This window comes from Pseudophryne corroboree, chromosome 4, assembly GCF_028390025.1.
Source record: "Pseudophryne corroboree isolate aPseCor3 chromosome 4, aPseCor3.hap2, whole genome shotgun sequence".
Lineage (NCBI taxonomy): Eukaryota > Metazoa > Chordata > Amphibia > Anura > Myobatrachidae > Pseudophryne > Pseudophryne corroboree.
The window spans coordinates 396,573,174-396,592,449 of NC_086447.1; the positions used below are offsets into that span (position 1 = coordinate 396,573,174).

Below are 19,276 nucleotides of genomic sequence, written 5' to 3' on the forward strand. Positions count from 1 at the left end.
GGCCTTCCTGGCCTCACACCACGCAACATATTTACGCCAAATACGGTGATAATGTTGCACGGTTACATCCTTCCTGGCTTTGATCAGGGTAGGGATGACTTCATCCGGAATGCCTTTTTCCTTCAGGATCCGGCGTTCAACCGCCATGCCGTCAAACGCAGCCGCGGTAAGTCTTGGAACAGACAGGGTCTCTGCTGGAGCAGGTCCTTTCTTAGAGGTAGAGGCCACGGGTCCCCCGTGAGCATCTCTTGAAGTTCCGGGTACCAAGTCCTTCTTGGCCAATCCGGAGCCACGAGTATAGTCCTTACTCCTCTCCTTCTTATGATTCTCAGTACCTTGGGTATGAGAGGCAGAGGAGGGAACACATACACTGACTGGTACATCCACGGTGTTACCAGAGCGTCCACAGCTATTGCCTGAGGGTCCCTTGACCTGGCGCAATATCTGTCTAGTTTTTTGTTGAGGCGGGACGCCATCATGTCCCCCTTTGGTTTTTCCCAACGGTTCACTTTACGTGGGCGACTGCCGTGATGTTGTCCGACGGGATCAACACCGGCTGACCCTGAAGCAGAGGCCTTGCTTGACTTAGGGCATTGTAAATGGCCCTTAGTTCCAGGATATTTATGTGAAATGACGTTTCCATGCTTGACCACAAGCCCTGGAAATTTCTTCCCTGTGTGACTGCTCCCCAGCCTCTCAGGCTGGCATCCGTGGTCACCAGGACCCAGTCCTGAATGCCGAATCTGCGGCCCTCTAGAAGATGAGCACTCTGCAACCACCACAGGAGAGACACCCTTGTCGTTGGAGACAGGGTTATCCGCTGATGCATCTGAAGATGCGATCCGGACCATTTGTCCAGCAGATCCCACTGAAAAGTTCTTGCGTGGAATCTGCCGAATGGAATCGCTTCGTAAGAAGCCACCATTTTTCCCAGGACCCTTGTGCATTGATGCACTGACACTTGGCCTGGTTTTAGGAGGTTCCTGACTAGCTCGGATAACTCCCTGGCTTTCTCCTCCGGGAGAAACACCTTTTTCTGGACTGTGTCCAGAATCATCCCTAGGAACAGCAGACGTGTCGTCGGAATCAGCTGCGATTTTGGAATATTTAGAATCCACCCGTGCTGTCGTAGTACTACTTGAGATAGTGCTACTCCGACCTCTAACTGTTCCCTGGACCTTGCCCTTATCAGGAGATCGTCCAAGTAAGGGATAATTAAGACGCCTTTTCTTCGAAGAAGAATCATCATTTCGGCCATTACCTTGGTAAAGACCCGGGGTGCCGTGGACAATCCAAACGGCAGCGTCTGAAACTGATAGTGACAGTTCTGTACCACAAACCTGAGGTACCCTTGGTGAGAAGGGCAAATTGGGACATGGAGGTAAGCATCCTTGATGTCCAGAGACACCATATAGTCCCCTTCTTCCAGGTTCGCTATCACTGCTCTGAGTGACTCCATCTTGAATTTGAACCTTTGTATGTAAGTGTTCAATGATTTCAGATTTAAAATAGGTCTCACCGAGCCGTCCGGCTTCGGTACCACAAACAGCGTGGAATAATACCCCTTTCCCTGTTGTAGGAGGGGTACCTTGATTATCACCTGCTGGGAATACAGCTTGTGAATGGCTTCCAATACCGCCTCCCTGTTGGAGGGAGACGTTGGCAAAGCAGACTTCAGGAACCGGCGAGGGGGAGACGTCTCGAATTCCAATTTGTACCCCTGAGATACTACCTGCAGGATCCAGGGGTCCACTTGCGAGTGAGCCCACTGCGCGCTGAAATTCTTGAGACGACCCCCCACCATACCTGAGTCCGCTTGTAAGGCCCCAGCGTCATGCTGAGGACTTGGCAGAAGCGGGTGAGGGCTTCTGTTCCTGGGAAGAGGCTGCCTGCTGCAGTCTTTTTCCCCTTCCTCTGCCCCGGGGCAGATATGAGTGGCCTTTTGCCCGCTTGCCCTTATGGGGACGAAAGGACTGAGCCTGAAAAGACGGTGTCTTTTTCTGCTGAGAGGTGACCTGGGGTAAAAAGGTGGATTTCCCAGCCGTTGCCGTGGCCACCAGGTCCGATAGACCGACCCCAAATAACTCCTCCCCTTTATACGGCAATACTTCCATATGCCGTTTGGAATCCGCATCCCCTGACCACTGTCGCGTCCATAATCCTCCTCGGGCAGAAATGGACATCGCACTTACTCTTGATGCCAGAGTGCAAATATCCCTCTGTGCATCTCGCATATATAGAAATGCATCCTTTAAATGCTCTATAGTCAATAATATACTGTCCCTGTCCAGGGTATCAATATTTTCAGTCAGGGAATCCGACCAAGCCAGCCCCGCACTGCACATCCAGGCTGAGGCGATTGCTGGTCGCAGTATAACACCAGTATGTGTGTATATACTTTTTAGGATATTTTCCAGCTTCCTATCAGCTGGCTCTTTGAGGGCGGCCGTATCAGGAGACGGTAACGCCACTTGTTTTGATAAGCGTGTGAGCGCCTTATCTACCCTAGGGGGTGTTTCCCAACGCGCCCTGACCTCTGGCGGGAAAGGGTATAATGCCAATAATTTTTTAGAAATTAGCAGTTTTTTATCGGGGGAAACCCACGCTTCATCACACACCTCATTTAATTCATCTGATTCAGGAAAAACTACGGGTAGTTTTTTCACACCCCACATAATACCCTTTTTTGTGGTACTTGTAGTATCAGAAATGTTCAAAACCTCCTTCATTGCCGTGATCATGCAACGTGTGGCCCTACTGGAAAATACGTTTGTTTCCTCACCGTCGACACTGGAGTCAGTGTCCGTGTCTGGGTCTGTGTCGACCATCTGAGGTAACGGGCGCTTTAGAGCCCCTGACGGTGTTTGAGACGCCTGGACAGGTATTAACTGTTTTTCCGGCTGTCTCATGTCGTCAACAGTCTTTTGTAAAGTGCTGACGCTATCACGTAATTCCTTTCATAAGACCATCCAGTCAGGTGTCGACTCCCTAGGGGGTGACATCACTATTACAGGCAATTGCTCCGCCTCCATACCATTTTCCTCCTCATACATGTCGACACAACGTACCGACACACAGCACACACACAGGGAATGCTCTGATAGAGGACAGGACCCCACTAGCCCTTTGGGGAGACAGAGGGAGAGTTTGCCAGCACACACCAGAGCGCTATATATATACAGGGATAACCTTATATAAGTGTTTTTCCCTTATATAGCTGCTGTATTTATTAATCTGCCAAATTAGTGCCCCCCCCTCTCTTGTTTTACCCTGTTTCTGTAGTGCAGGACTGCAGGGGAGAGCCAGGGAGCTTCCCTCCAACGGAGCTGTGAGGGAAAATGGCGCTTGTGTGCTGAGGAGATAGGCTCCGCCCCCTTCTCGGCGGCCTTTCTCACGCTTTTTTAAGGAAAAACTGGCAGGGGTTAAATGCATCCATATAGCCCAGGAGCTATATGTGATGTATTTTTAGCCATCTAAGGTGTTTTTATTGCGTCTCAGGGCGCCCCCCCCCAGCGCCCTGCACCCTCAGTGACCGGAGTGTGAAGTGTGCTGAGAGCAATGGCGCACAGCTGCGGTGCTGTGCGCTACCTTATTGAAGACAGGACGTCTTCTGCCGCCGATTTTCCGGACCTCTTCTGTCTTCTGGCTCTGTAAGGGGGCCGGCGGCGCGGCTCTGGGACCCATCCATGGCTGGGCCTGTGATCGTCCCTCTGGAGCTAATGTCCAGTAGCCTAAGAAGCCCAATCCACTCTGCACGCAGGTGAGTTCGCTTCTTCTCCCCTTAGTCCCTCGGTGCAGCGAGCCTGTTGCCAGCAGGACTCACTGAAAATAAAAAACCTAATTTAAACTTTTACTCTAAGCAGCTCAGGAGAGCCACCTAGTATGCACCCTTCTCGTTCGGGCACAAAAATCTAACTGAGGCTTGGAGGAGGGTCATAGGGGGAGGAGCCAGTGCACACCAGGTAGTCCTAAAGCTTTTACTTTTGTGCCCAGTCTCCTGCGGAGCCGCTATTCCCCATGGTCCTTACGGAGTTCCCAGCATCCACTAGGACGTCAGAGAAAGTGTATTTTTCGGGATGTTTGTTGTGCTAATGGGCACATGGCCATTGCCCCTCCACAAAATAACTTTAGCTTCCCCCGGCTAGGACTCGCAGTCACTTCTGGCCTCATCTTATATTTTTAATTGGACCTGTTTTGTGCCTCCATAATACACTTCAGCAGAGACACGTAATTCTAGGAGAACTCAGAGCATTTGGATATAAAGTAATAACATACAAAACACTGCCATATATAATTCAGACCCCTCTCTCTCACCATTAATTTAAGCCATGCAGCCTAAATTAATGATGAGGCTAAAGTAATTATGAGGCTAACGTAATCATGAAGCTAAACTGAGTCGATTAGGAAAGTGGTAGGAGGGTGGACCTTGATGTGACGGGATCCAGTCATGTGACCGGAACCCGATGTGACAACTGTGCTTTTGTAGAGTGTGTGCCTCCAGAAGTATCTACCTAGACACACTTTTAAGTTACAGACGTGTCTCCTGAGACAGGACGGTAAGCGAGCACCTAGAAATGTAGCGGGAAGCCTAAGGGTATGCTACTGTTGCACTTTGCAAATGGCCGCCCAAGTTACATGAGTGCACCAGTACAAAAGGGAACTCCAGCTAAATGCACAATGCAATAACACTAAGGAAATATAGATTTATTACACCTATTTACTGGGAAGCCTAAGTAAAAAAAAAAAAGTTGGCCTCCTCCTCACTAGCAAATAGAAAGAAGCCAAAAATAAGCTATGAGTAGAAGTTAATAAATTGTTCATGGCACGCAGAATTGAGCTAAATTGATATTACTTATTTGAAATGTAAAATAGACTTGTTCCATTTTTCAACTAAAATATATGTGTGGTTAAAAACTCTGAAGTGTAATAAATTCCATGAAAGAAAGCTGACATGAAACTATAGCAGTGGTTTTCTGGACTATTCTGATTGATAAACAATATGCCATTCTTTCTGGACGCTACTTGGCTTACCTCTACATGGATCGTTTTTCACTAGGAATTCATCTAGCGCCATCCATCCACCCCCAACCCGAACCATCACAGTGCTCCTTAATATACGGACAAGGCGGAGTTGCTGGGAATCACCAAACTTAGAAGACAGAAAAGCAAAAACATTTAAAATGAAATATACGACTGTATATGAAAATCCCTTAACGTACATGCAGTTATATGAGAGTGCAATGTAATCCGTATTAGTGACCCACAGATGAGTGCTCTGGAATCTATGTACGTAGATCTGAGAGCACCCAGACAACACCAACTGAAGCAAATTGATTAAAGCAATGGGCAACACTGACAGAAAGGAAGGGAATTAAGTGATGCGGTGAGTAAGTTACATTTCCCATTATATGATTATTTCCAACAATACACATAGTGATGGCTAGACTTAAATTAGTACATTGCTTTATATAATCTAGAAAGGATTCTGGAGTTACAGAAGTGAAAGCATAAACAGCATTGCATCATATCTCACACACGTATCCCATAGCATGAGAGCCATCAGTTAGACTGTTGATTTTGTTTCTATAAATTTTGCAGTTAATAATCTAATTGGTTACTGTGAGATACAGCCCAATGTATACATACTCCACCATGTAATTAAATATATACAACAGTCAGGTATGGTACAGTGCTATTTGTGCTGTACTGTATTGATGTTTGATGCTCATTTTCTAGATTATGTCAGTATTATATAATACTCCCAGCCATGCACGGGCAATGCACATTTGCTATGTTTAATGGAATACATATGATTGGCTGGCATCCAGAATGCCGGTAGCTAGTCCCCTCGAGGGCTCATCATGCTTCGAGTTCACCACAGGTTATATTCCGACTCGGTTGGTGGCGTGGACCCACCAACCAAGTGGGAATACCCTGCGGAGATCAGGATTCCAGCCAGTTGTCGGGATTCTGGCGTCAGTCTCCTGAATAGTATATTAACTGCATCCCTGTTTAACAACAGTAGACATTTTGATGTCAATTAGCTAACTAAAGTACACCACAACCATAACTCATAAAACACAACAAGAGAAGAGATGGTTTAAAGACATGACCCCACTTGAGGAGCCATTTAAATTTTAAATAAGCCTGGAACAACATTTGATTTACCAAAACATAAGTCTAAGCCAACAAAAGGAGATTCATGTTTTTATGAAACAGTTTTTTTAATTTTATTTCTTGCTTATACAGTGGGGTATACTGAATTAGCTGCAGGGTCTACTCCACGGCAAACTGCCAGCTAATTATCGCGTGCGGGGAAAGGCTATTAAATGAATTAGCCTTTTCCCCACACTGTAAATCGGGGATTACCAGCGGAAACTCACTGAACTGCAGAATCAATGGGTTTTCCCCAATGCGTTAACCCATGTTGGTACCTTTTTCTCACAGACTTTTCCTTGCAGCTCCTGAAGCTGCAAGGAAAAGTATACCCACGGGGTTAAAAGTGAGGGGTTAATCCCTGCTAACTGAAGCAGCCCGTCGCAGTAATCAGCCATAGGGTAAATCCTGTGGTTAACTGAATAGGCCCCAGTATGTAAAAGTGATATGCCATTTACTATGTACAAAAAAATGGCAACCTAATAAAATAGCATATTAAATAGACGCAACACATATCATCCTCACTATTGGGTAAAAGCTCCTCAATCCCGAGGTGCTCACAGGCATCTCCGTGCCTAAGACACCCACCTAGACTCTAGTGCTCCCTGATTGCCATGGCTGTGTATCCTCATGCACACAGCATTTTGTCCGGGCCCATTCGGCGATGGATATGAGATGCTGGCAGTTGGCATCTTTAGGTACAAGGCGGCATCTGAGTCATTAGCATACTTTTGCAAGTCTGCTGAGTACAACTGCGTGCACGTCTGAATCAGCTATATTTGGTGGCCACAGGACTATGGTAACTGTATACTGAGTGCATATTTTTGGACATACGGTTGTTGGATAGCCACAAGATTGAGTATGACTGGTGGGCAAAAGGCTGTTATACTAGATGTGTCTATATAAATTGTGATCATAGAAATGTATTTCTGTATACAAGGATGGACATGACGGTCTGTACTGTATGTAGCAGGTAAGACGCTGTTATGCTATCCATGGGAGTATACCAATGAATGTGGTAGGCATGAAGCTGTTTACACTGGGCACAGGTCTCTAAATGTTTTGCATGGGCCTTTATCTTGATGCTGGCAAGCTGGAAGTCTTTGGTACACATTAGGCTGTGTGTGGACGGCATGTGGTGCTATCAGGGCTGGCCCTGCCACTACGCTGGTTACGCGGCTTCAAAAAGCTCCACACTGAGGAGGATGCCACCGTGCCGTAGCCTGACATGCGGTGCCGCCAGCCCCAGTACTAACTCGGTCTCCGGACACTGCCTCCTCTGACAAGTGTGTAACTGTGCTGCTGTAACAGCGGAGATCTGCACCAGACAAGTTACAGAGAGCTCTCAGCCAGCAGCCGAAGGCAGTCAGTCCCTTCTTCCTCCTCAGCGTACATTTATTTACATTCACATTACTGCAAATGTATACAGTATTTTCATAATATGATGCAAAGCTATCTGGCTTTCCATGATATAGGTAAAAATCAAAGTGTTCCTATAACTAGTTCTATTTTCAAAAGTAGGACATGACTGGTATACTACTGATGCTGTCATTTACCATTTCATATAGAGCACATAATCCATGTCCACCCACAGCAATCAACAGTACTGCATAATCACCATTGTACACAGGCAGATTAGAAATCAATGGTGTGACAGAACAGTAAAGCCCCTCCACCAACACAGTAATGGATTTCAGCAAGCAGGACACAATGGGTGTGTAGGGTATGGTGGTAGTAGTGATCATACATCACAAGCTTGGATGAAAACACATTAAGAAACATTTCACTGGTTTATACCTGATTTCCCAGGAAGAACTAATATCAAAAGGAAAAAAATGGAGAGAAAATACAATTAGTGTATTTATACCTTTATTTATTTATGGAAACCTTAAATATATAAGCATCTGTGACATCAGAGACTGTCTGGCCTTCCCTATGTGTTGTAGTGTTCTGTAATTTTATGTGCTAGTTCTGTACTTCCTGTATTATGTAAATGCATCGAAAGATCTATAAGTTACACACGTGACTACAGTATAAGTAATGTCTGTCTATGTAGAAAATATATCTGTTGTCTAAAATAGAATTTTAAGAGGTAAATGAATCAAGGTGTTTTGGAACTGCTAGACGTCTTTTGCCCTTGCAGTATGCAATGGTTTCAAAACCCCTAATACATATGACCAGTGGCAGCGCTCCTTAACTGTCTGGCCAGGGGGGCTGGCTATTCTCCTCCCGCATCCCTGCACTCCCGGTGATTGATGACTGATGTCATCAGGAGGCGGGGCTAAAGTCTGCTAGCAGTGGCAGGTGGGGATTAAGTTTGGGGACGGGACTTAAATCCAGCACTGGTAGAGAACAAAGTGGCTTCTAGGCACTGCATTGGCTGCAGCCATTAGGAGCCTGATCGGGCTTGCTTTTATAGCAGGGGAGAGATACCATTGGAAGCGCTCTCTCTGCTATGGCAGTCCGTAGTAGCAGTCCCAGGGAAAGAAAGCACCTCCCCCTGGGATTGCCTGTCTGGCTGTGATTAGCAGGGAGTGCTTCCAATGCAAAGTCACTGCCACTAATGGGCAGTCCCTGCAAGTGGCAGATTTTACTGGGGGGCTGCAGTTCTTAATCCCATAGGTAAAATCAGCCACTGCCTGCATGATGTGACTAAACCAAATGCAGTTTATGGGAGATCACCACAAATACTGTACTATGAATTTAAAGGTGACATTCACAATTATTTCAATAATTCATTTAATACTACCAGAACATTTACTATGATATTATAGCACAATTTTCTTTGTAGCAATAATAACTATTAATGCCCCCTAGGGACAAATCTTACTGCCAGCAGAAAATTAAAAAACCCTGTGGCTTGGGGGGTTTCCCACAGCCGCTTTGCTTTGCTATTCAACTGCAGGACAGAAAATAAGCAAGTTTTCACAAGCTCTGGCAGCCCCCCCCGGGGACTAATTAAGCAATTGGAAGTTTTCATTTAGCTTAATTAGTCAGTAATTACTCCCCTTCTGAAGTGGTGTCATCTTCAGTGTCAAGATCCGGACTCCCGCAGCAGCGGTGAGTATGGGAGGTGTATGTGAGTATGCGTTGTGTCTGTGAATGTATGTGAGTGTGTGACCCCCCTGTGTGTGTGACCACTCCCCCAGTGGCAACAGCTGGGAGAACTAAATCTCCCAGCATCCCCTGAGCCTCCCAGCAGCCTCCGAGCCTCCCAGCAGTCCCCTCACCTACCAGCAGCCCCCTTTCCAGCGGGAAGATGGAGAGGAAACTACTGTGAGCCACAGAGAGCACCAGAGTGGCAAGTATATTATTTTCGTTTATTCACAAGCCGCAGGGTTTTCAGCTCTAATAACCCCACAACCATTATTTTCAAATTGGGTACCAGGGGTATCGGGAGAGCGCATAGCCGCAGTGATCCAAATTGGGCAAGAGTTCCACATGGTTTCTTACCTCACTAAACTAGACCTAAGTGCAAGTATGCATTCATCATTCAGAAGGTGACAAGCCTAATATCTGAAATAGCTATTAATAAAATGGACTAACTTTTTGATGGACTGTATTATACAGTACAGTAAATTAACAATGTCCAGTTGTCATAAAACCTTTCTGATTCCTACATTCAAAACCTCAAAAGATAATCATTTTTAACTGGAGTTTATTTCCCGCCTGATTTGGTGGGATGTTGAATAAACAGAAAGTGCCTTCTCAGCAATACTCTTTGTATGTCACTTCATATAATAATACACATTTCCTACACTTACCCTGTATTTGTTGTCACCAATTTGCTCCACCTGGAATCGCTTGGCACACTTACATTTCGCCACTTGCCGTGTTACCTGTAAAGACAAATTATAATGCTTTTCATGACCACATAAACTGACTCCATTGTTAATGAATGCTAAGATGTAGGATTAACCAAGCAATAAATATATTATGAAACACGGGACAAATACCTCATCTTCAATTTTGTCAGCATCAGTTACAGGCTTGTATGCATCTTTGTTAGGGTGTAGCGCAGCCACAAATTCATAGTAGTCAATGTAACCATCACCGTCGCGGTCAAAGATGTCAGCCACAGCGCTCATCTCTAGCCGGCTAGTAGGAAATTCTAGAAAGAGAGCAGCAGGATATGAAAAAGCGGTGCACACATCTTACATTAATTACAGCCTAGATATTTTTTCATTTCTATGAATCTGGTAATGACAACAACACAGGGTAGTCACTAATCTCAAAGCCTCCTGCCAACAGTCCTGGTTTTACAGATATCTATACTTGAGTTAAGGTGACTTAGAATCTCAGTCATTGTGATATAAGTATCTGGGTTCAAACATGAAGATCCTTAAAACCTGTACTGTAGGTGGGCTTTGGGGACTAGGTTTTGGAAACACTGATTTAATGTACAAAAGTGGAAGTTATTTACAAAGCATGCTGCAAGATGCCTTGGTTTTGCAATGCTGGCTTCTAGAAACACACACCATGGTGAACACCTAGCAGTTATAGATCCAGTGTGTATGTGTGTGAGGTGAAGGGGGGGTGGGCAATCAGCGCTATCCTCCCCCCCTCCGCCTGCACGGCACCACATCAGGTAGGGAGAGAGAAGAGACTTATGCTGCTCAGTGGCAGTAGCCTCCCTGGACTCTCCCTAGGCCAGCATACAGTACATCCCCACCTAGATCCGCACCTGACAGTGGGGTATATTTACTAAGATTCGTATTTTCCCGTTTGAGGTCAAAGTTCAATCACGAATGACATCGAAAGTGTAAAATTGCAACTTTTTGAATTTAGTACGACTAATTTACTAAGCTGCCGTATTCTGCATTTTCGGTTTTACCGATGTCGATGTCATTCGTTTTTTTTGGCAGTGTTTTACGTGAGTGACTTGTAAAACACTGCCGACTTTATTACAATGAATCTCGGCCGGATCTGAGAGATCCGTGCTGGGCTTCATTGTGCACCTTTAAAAAAAAAAAAAATCAGTGTTAAAATAAATAAAAAAATTGCGTGCGGTCCCCCCTCCTAAGCCAAACCAGCCTCGGGCTCTTTGAGCCGGTCCTGGTTGCAAAAATATGGGGGAAAAAATGATAGAGGTTCCCCCATATTTAAACAACCAGCACCGGGCTCTGCACCTGGTCCTGGTTCCAAAAATACGGGGGACAAAAAGCGTAGGGGTCCCCCGTATTTCTGAAACCAGCACCGGGCTCCACTAGCCAGATACATAATGCCACAGCCGGGGGACACTTTTATATAGGTCCCGACGGCCCTGGCATTACATAACCAACTAGTCACCCCTGGCCGGGGTACCCTGGAGGAGTGGGGACCCCTTCAATCAAGGGGTCCCCCCCCTCCAGCCACCCAAGAACCAGGGGTGAAGCCCGAGGCTGTCCCCCCCATCCAAGGGCTGCGGATGGGAGGCTGATAGCCGTTGTGTAAAAAAATGAATATTGTTTTTAGTAGCAGTACTACAAGTCCCAGCAAGCCTCCCCCGCAAGCTGGTACTTGGAGAACCACAAGTACCAGCAAGCGGAGGAAAACCGGGCCCGCTGGTACCTGTAGTACTACTACTAAAAAAATACCCCAATAAAAAATAAGAATTTACTCACCGGTAATTCTATTTCTCGTAGTCCGTAGTGGATGCTGGGAACTCCGTAAGGACCATGGGGAATAGCGGCTCCGCAGGAGTCTGGGCACAACTAAAAGAAAGCTTTTAGACTACCTGGTGTGCACTGGCTCCTCCCACTATGACCCTCCTCCAAGCCTCAGTTAGGATACTGTGCCCGGAAGAGCTGACACAATAAGGAAGGATTTTGAATCCCGGGTAAGACTCATACCAGCCAACCAATCACACCGTATAACTCGTGATACCATATCCAGTTAACAGTATGAAACATAACTGAGCCTCTCAACAGATGGCTCATAACAATAACCCTTTAGTGAACAATAACTATGTACAAGTATTGCAGACAATCCGCACTTGGGACGGGCGCCCAGCATCCACTACGGACTACGAGAAATAGAATTACCGGTGAGTAAATTCTTATTTTCTCTGACGTCCTAGTGGATGCTGGGAACTCCGTAAGGACCATGGGGATTATACCAAAGCTCCCAAACGGGCGGGAGAGTGCGGATGACTCTGCAGCACCGAATGAGAGAACTCAAGGTCCTCCTCAGCCAGGGCATCAAATTTGTAGAATTTTGCAAACGTGTTTGCCCCTGACCAAGTAGCAGCTCGGCAAAGTTGTAAAGCCGAGACCCCTCGGGCAGCCGCCCAAGATGAGCCCACCTTCCTTGTAGAACGGGCTTTAACTGATTTAGGATGCGGCAGTCCAGCCGCAGAATGCGCCATCTGAATTGTGCTACAAATCCAGCGAGCAATAGTCTGCTTAGAAGCAGGAGCACCCAGTTTGTTGGGTGCATACAGGATAAATAGCGAGTCAGTTTTCCTGACTCCAGCCGTCCTGGAAACATAAATTTTCAAGGCCCTGACTACGTCCAGTAACTTGGAATCCTCCAAGTCGCTAGTAGCCGTAGGCACTACAATAGGTTGGTTCAAATGAAAAGCAGATACCACCATAGGGAGAAACTGGGGACGAGTCCTCAATTCTGCCCTATCCATATGGAAAATCAGATAAGGGCTTTTAAATGACAAAGCCGCCAATTCTGATACACGCCTGGCCGAAGCCAAGGCCATTAACATGACCACTTTCCACGTGAGATATTTTAGATCCACGGTCTTTAGTGGCTCAAACCAATGTGATTTTAGGAAACTCAACACCACGTTGAGATCCCAAGGTGCCACAGGAGGCACAAAAGGGGGCTGAATATGCAGCACTCCTTTTACAAATGTCTGAACTTCAGGTAGTGAAGCTAGTTCTTTTTGGAAGAAAATCGACAGAGCCGATATCTGTACCTTAATGGAGCCTAATTTTAGGCCGATAGTCACTCCTGCCTGTAGGAAGTGCAGAAATCGACCCAGCTGAAATTCCTCTGTTGGGGCCTTATTGGCCTCACACCAAGCAACATATTTCCGCCATATGCGGTGATAATGTTTTACAGTTACATCTTTCCTGGCTTTAATCAGCGTAGGAATGACATCCTCCGGAATGCCCTTTTCCTTTAGGATCCGGCGTTCAACCGCCATGCCGTCAAACGCAGCCGCAGTAAGTCTTGGAACAGACAGGGCCCCTGCTGCAGCAGGTCCTGTCTGAGCGGCAGAGGCCATGGGTCCTCTGAGATCATCTCTTGAAGTTCCGGGTACCAAGCTCTTCTTGGCCAATCCGGAACCACGAGTATTGTCCTTACTCCTCGTTTTCTTATTATTCTCAGTACCTTTGGTATGAGAGGCAGAGGAGGGAACACATAAACTGACTGGTACACCCACGGTGTCACTAGAGCGTCCACCGCTATCGCCTGAGGGTCCCTTGACCTGGCGCAATATCTCTCTAGTTTTTTGTTTAGGCGGGACGCCATCATGTCCACCTGTGGCCGTTCCCAACGATTTACAATCAGTGTGAAGACTTCTGGATGAAGTCCCCACTCTCCCGGGTGGAGGTCGTGCCTGCTGAGGAAGTCTGCTTCCCAGTTGTCCACTCCCGGAATGAACACTGCTGACAGTGCTAGCACGTGATTTTCCGCCCATCGGAGAATCCTTGTGGCTTCTGCCATTGCCGTCCTGCTTCTTGTGCCGCCCTGTCGGTTTACATGGGCGACCGCCGTGATGTTGTCTGACTGGATCAGTACCGGCTGGTGTAGAAGCAGGGGTTTTGCCTGACTTAGTGCATTGTAAATGGCCCTTAGTTCTAGAATATTTATGTGTAGGGAAGTCTCCTGACTCGACCATAGTCCTTGGAAGTTTCTTCCCTGTGTGACTGCCCCCCAGCCTCGAAGGCTGGCATCCGTGGTCACCAGGACCCAGTCCTGTATGCCGAATCTGCGGCCCTCTAGGAGATGAGCACTCTGCAGCCACCACAGCAGAGACACCCTGGTTCTTGGAGACAGGGTTATTAGCCGATGCATCTGAAGATGCGATCCGGACCATTGGTCCAACAGGTCCCACTGAAAGATTCTGGCATGGAACCTGCCGAAAGGAATTGCTTCGTAAGAAGCCACCATCTTTCCCAGGACTCGCGTGCAGTGATGCACCGACACCTGTTTTGGTTTCAGGAGGTCTCTGACTAGAGATGACAGCTCCTTGGCTTTCTCCTCCGGGAGAAACACTTTTTTCTGGACTGTGTCCAGAATCATTCCCAGGAACAGTAGACGTGTCGTCGGAACCAGCTGTGACTTTGGAATATTCAGAATCCAACCGTGCTGGTGTAGCACCTCCTGAGATAGTGCTACTCCTACCAACAACTGCTCCCTGGATCTCGCCTTTATTAGGAGGTCGTCCAAGTACGGGATAATTAAAACTCCCTTTTTTCGAAGGAGTATCATCATTTCCGCCATTACCTTGGTAAACACCCTCGGTGCCGTGGACAGTCCAAACGGCAGCGTCTGGAATTGGTAATGGCAATTTTGTACCGCAAATCTGAGGTACTCCTGGTGAGGATGGTAAATGGGGACATGCAGGTAAGCATCCTTGATGTCCAGGGATACCATGTAATCCCCCTCGTCCAGGCTTGCAATAACCGCCCTGAGCGATTCCATCTTGAACTTGAATTTTTTTATGTATGTGTTCAAGGATTTCAAATTTAAAATGGGTCTCACCGAACCGTCCGGTTTCGGTACCACAAACAGTGTGGAATAGTAACCCCGTCCTTGTTGAAGTAGGGGCACCTTGACTATCACCTGCTGGGAATACAGCTTGTGAATTGCCTCTAGCACAGCCTCCCTGCCTGAGGGAGTTGTTGGCAAGGCAGATTTGAGGAAACGGCGGGGAGGAGACGCCTCGAATTCCAGCTTGTACCCCTGAGATACTACTTGCAAGATCCAGGGATCCACCTGTGAGCGAGCCCACTGATCGCTGAAATTTTTGAGGCGGCCCCCCACCGTACCTGGCTCCGCCTGTGGATCCCCACCGTCATGCGGTGGACTTGGAAGAAGCGGGGGAGGACTTTTGCTCCTGGGAACCTGCTGTTTGTTGCAGCCTTTTTCCCCTACCTCTGCCTCTGGACAGAAAGGACTCGCCTTTTCCTCGCCTGTTTTTCTGGGTCCGAAAGGACTGTACCTGATAAAACGGTGCTTTTTTAGGCTGTGAGGGAACATGGGGTAAAAATGCTGACTTCCCAGCTGTCGCTGTGGAAACTAGGTCCGAGAGACCATCCCCGAATAACTCCTCACCCTTATAAGGCAAAACTTCCATGTGCCTTTTGGAATCTGCATCCCCTGTCCACTGCCGAGTCCATAAGCCTCTCCTAGCAGAAATGGACAATGCACTTATTTTAGATGCCAGCCGGCAGATCTCCCTCTGTGCATCTCTCATGTATAAGACTGAGTCTTTTATATGCTCTATGGTTAGCAGAATAGTGTCCCTGTCTAGGGTGTCAATATTTTCTGACAGGGAATCTGACCATGCAGCGGCAGCACTGCACATCCAAGCTGACGCAATAGCTGGTCTAAGTATAATGCCTGAGTGTGTATATACAGACTTCAGGATCGCCTCCTGCTTTCTATCCGCAGGCTCCTTCAGGGCGGCCGTATCCGGAGACGGAAGTGCCACCTTTTTAGACAAACGTGTGAGTGCTTTATCCACCCTAGGAGGTGTTTCCCAACGTGCCCTATCCTCTGGCGGGAAAGGGAACGCCATTAGTAATTTTTTAGAGATTACCAATCTTTTATCGGGGAAAGCCCACGCTTCTTCACACACTTCATTTAATTCTTCAGATGGGGGAAAAACTACGGGTAGTTTTTTCTCCCCAAACATAATACCCTTTTTAGTGGTACCTGGGTTTATATCCGAAATGTGTTACACCTCTTTCATTGCCTCAATCATGCAACGAATGGCCCTAGTGGACATTAGATTAGGCTCATCGTCGTCGACACTGGTATCAGTATCCGTGTCGACATCTGCGTCTGCCATCTGAGGTAGCGGGCGTTTTAGAGCCCCTGATGGCCTTTGAGACACCTGGGCAGGCACGAGCTGAGAAGCCGGCTGTCCCACATTTGGCATGTCGTCAAATTTTTTGTGTAAGGAGTCGACACTTGCACGTAATTCCTTCCATAAAACCATCCACTCAGGTGTCTGCCCCGCAGGGGGTGACATCACTTCTATAGGCATCTGCTCCGCCTCCACATAATTTTCCTCATCAAACATGTCGACACAGCCGTACCGACACACTGCACACACACCGGGAATGCTCTAACAGAGGACAGGACCCCACAGAAGCCCTTTGGGGAGACAGAGAGAGAGTATGCCAGCACACACCAGAGCGCTATATAATGCAGGGACTAACTGAATTATGTCCCCTATAGCTGCTATAATATTTACTGCGCCTAAATTTAGTGCCCCCCCTCTCTTTTTTACCCTTTTCTGTAGTGTAGACTGCAGGGGAGAGCCAGGGAGCTTCCTTCCAGCGGAGCTGTGAGGGAGAAATGGCGCCAGTGTGCTGAGGGAGATAGCTCCGCCCCTTTTTCGCAGACTTTTCTCGCGCTTTTTTAAGGATTCAGGCAGGGGTAATTATCACATATATAGCCTCTGGGGCTATATATTGTGATTGTTTTGCCAGCCAAGGTGTTTTTATTGCTGCTCAGGGCGCCCCCCCCCAGCACCCTGCACCCTCAGTGACCGGAGTGTGAAGTGTGTATGAGGAGCAATGGCGCACAGCTGCAGTGCTGTGCGCTACCTTGGTGAAGACAGAAGTCTTCATGCCGCCGATTTTCCGGACTTCTTCATGCTTCTGGCTCTGTAAGGGGGACGGCGGCGCGGCTCCGGGACCGAACACCAAGGCCAGTTCCATGCGGTCGATCCCTCTGGAGCTAATGGTGTCCAGTAGCCTAAGAAGCCCAAGCTAGCTGCAAGCAGGTAGGTTCGCTTCTTCTCCTCTTAGTCCCTCGATGCAGTGAGCCTGTTGCCAGCAGGTCTCACTGTAAAATAAAAAACCTAAAATATACTTTCTTTCTAAGAGCTCAGAAGAGCCCCTAGTGTGCATCCAGCTCGGCCGGGCACAAAAATCTAACTGAGGATTGGAGGAGGGTCATAGTGGGAGGAGCCAGTGCACACCAGGTAGTCTAAAAGCTTTCTTTTAGTTGTGCCCAGTCTCCTGCGGAGCCGCTATTCCCCATGGTCCTTACGGAGTTCCCAGCATCCACTAGGACGTCAGAGAAACATAAGACACACACCTTGAAAGTATAACTTTAATGCATACATCCACACCTCCATATACACATACTTACCTATGTTCACACGAGGGTCGGTCCTCTTCTCCATGTAGAATCCATGGTGTACCTGTGGAAAAAATTATACTTACAAAATCCAGTGTAGAAGGCTCTTCTTGTAATCCATTTGTAATCCAGGTACTTGTCAAAATAAAAAAACGGACTCCCGACCTCGCACTGAAAGGTGCCCCATGTTTTCACATGGGACCCCTTTCCCCGAATGCCAGAAACCCCCTCTGACTTATGTCTAAGAGGGTTCCATCAGCCAATCAGGGAGCGCCACATTGTGGCACCCTCCTGATTGGCTGTGTGCTCCTGTACTGTATGACAGGCAGCACACGGCAGTGTTACAATGTAGCGCCTATGCGCTCCATTGTAACCAATGGTGGGAACTTTGTGGTCAGCGGTTGACCGAAAGTAACCTTTTCCTAGGACTTCCAAAATATTACGAATGCCCTCATCACTGCCGAGATTTTTGCTTAGTAAATTCCCGACATGACACTTGGAAGAAAAAACGGCATCTCGGTCAAAATCGGGACCTTAGTAAATATACCCCAGTGTGTGGAAAAGCAGAAAAACGTCCACAAGTTCATAGCACAATAGTGTAAATGTCACATCCAAGTCCAATTTCTATGAGGCCTAGGTGAGGGGGAACCAGTACCCTCCTGAGGGCTAACTCCACTGTTTTAAGCATTAGCAGGAGCAATGGCCCACCATAGTGTTTTCATAGGAGATATTATATACAGTACTGTGGGAACAACATTTTGTTTTGTATTGGACTGTAATGAAGACAACAACACAATCATATTATGGGAAGGGAGGGCATTCGTCACCGCTCCGCACATTATTATCCATTAGTAAGTAATTTAATTCTCAAAAGGCCGGCAGTTAATACAATTAAAGCAACAATAATGCATGTATCAAGCTTTTAAGGATAATTAACTTAGTATCTTATAATAACCTACAGTAATTGCCTTATTTTCTGGAGGTACTATAGGATGAAGGTTGAAATAGACTACGTAACATACTGATAAAGGGAGCGATTTAACACTCTCCCCTTACAGCAAGCACTTCGTGGGCGTGCCATAGCTGCGTATCTGTGTATGCACTGCAATGGCCCGGTGTCTTACTTCCGACAATCATTGTGAGCAACCAAGGACCTACTCACAAGTTGGATGTGAGCATGTTCCAGCAGCTGCAGAAATAGTATACTGTATATTCTCAGTTCCACTACGTACAAAGATGTAGTTGCAAATGCATTTGCATACTCCTCTGAATCAGGTCTGTTGTGTGCTACAAGCAAAATAAGCCAGTATTTACTCTTGCATTGTAACATGGTATATCTAGGTGCAAGGTTTCTATTTTGTTGCTTTGGTCCCAACTCAGGGCCTAATTCAGACCTGATAGCTCCTCTGTGATTTTGCAGTGGGCTGCGACCAGATAAGACCACCCATAGAGAGTGAAAACCCTCCCGTGCAAGTGTGCGAATGCATGAGTACGCATGCGAAAACTTAGCCAGACAGCGGACATCTGCAAATCCGATCGCAAATCACTCACCATCTAATGATTCTGGTCTATGCGTAGCCCAGGACTTATTCCTAAAGTGCGATACAAACAGCCGGAGCAGACATCACACACCCACCCTGAAAATGCTTGGGAACGCTTGCGTGTTTCTGGACACTCCCAGAAAACGGACAGTTATCACCCCCAAACTCCTGCTTCCTGTCAATCAGCCTGCGTTCGCCTAGCGATAAGTAAAAAAAAAAAACCCAGGATTTTTTGGCAGCTTTGCCTCGTGCCTGCACAT

General features: G+C 47.1%; 1 protein-coding gene across 1 annotated transcript in view; it reads right to left on the bottom strand.

Moving 5' to 3' along the window:
• DST (dystonin) overlaps positions 1-19,276 on the bottom strand; it is a 1,076,884-nt gene that overhangs the window by 14,739 nt on the left and 1,042,869 nt on the right. The window contains exons 88-91 of the mRNA XM_063919308.1: positions 10,113-10,267; positions 9,921-9,995; positions 7,954-7,971; positions 5,032-5,149 (exon numbers count right to left, since the gene is read on the bottom strand). Of these exons, the coding sequence (XP_063775378.1) occupies positions 5,032-5,149; positions 7,954-7,971; positions 9,921-9,995; positions 10,113-10,267 (366 nt within the window). The remainder of the gene's footprint in view (positions 1-5,031; positions 5,150-7,953; positions 7,972-9,920; positions 9,996-10,112; positions 10,268-19,276) is intronic.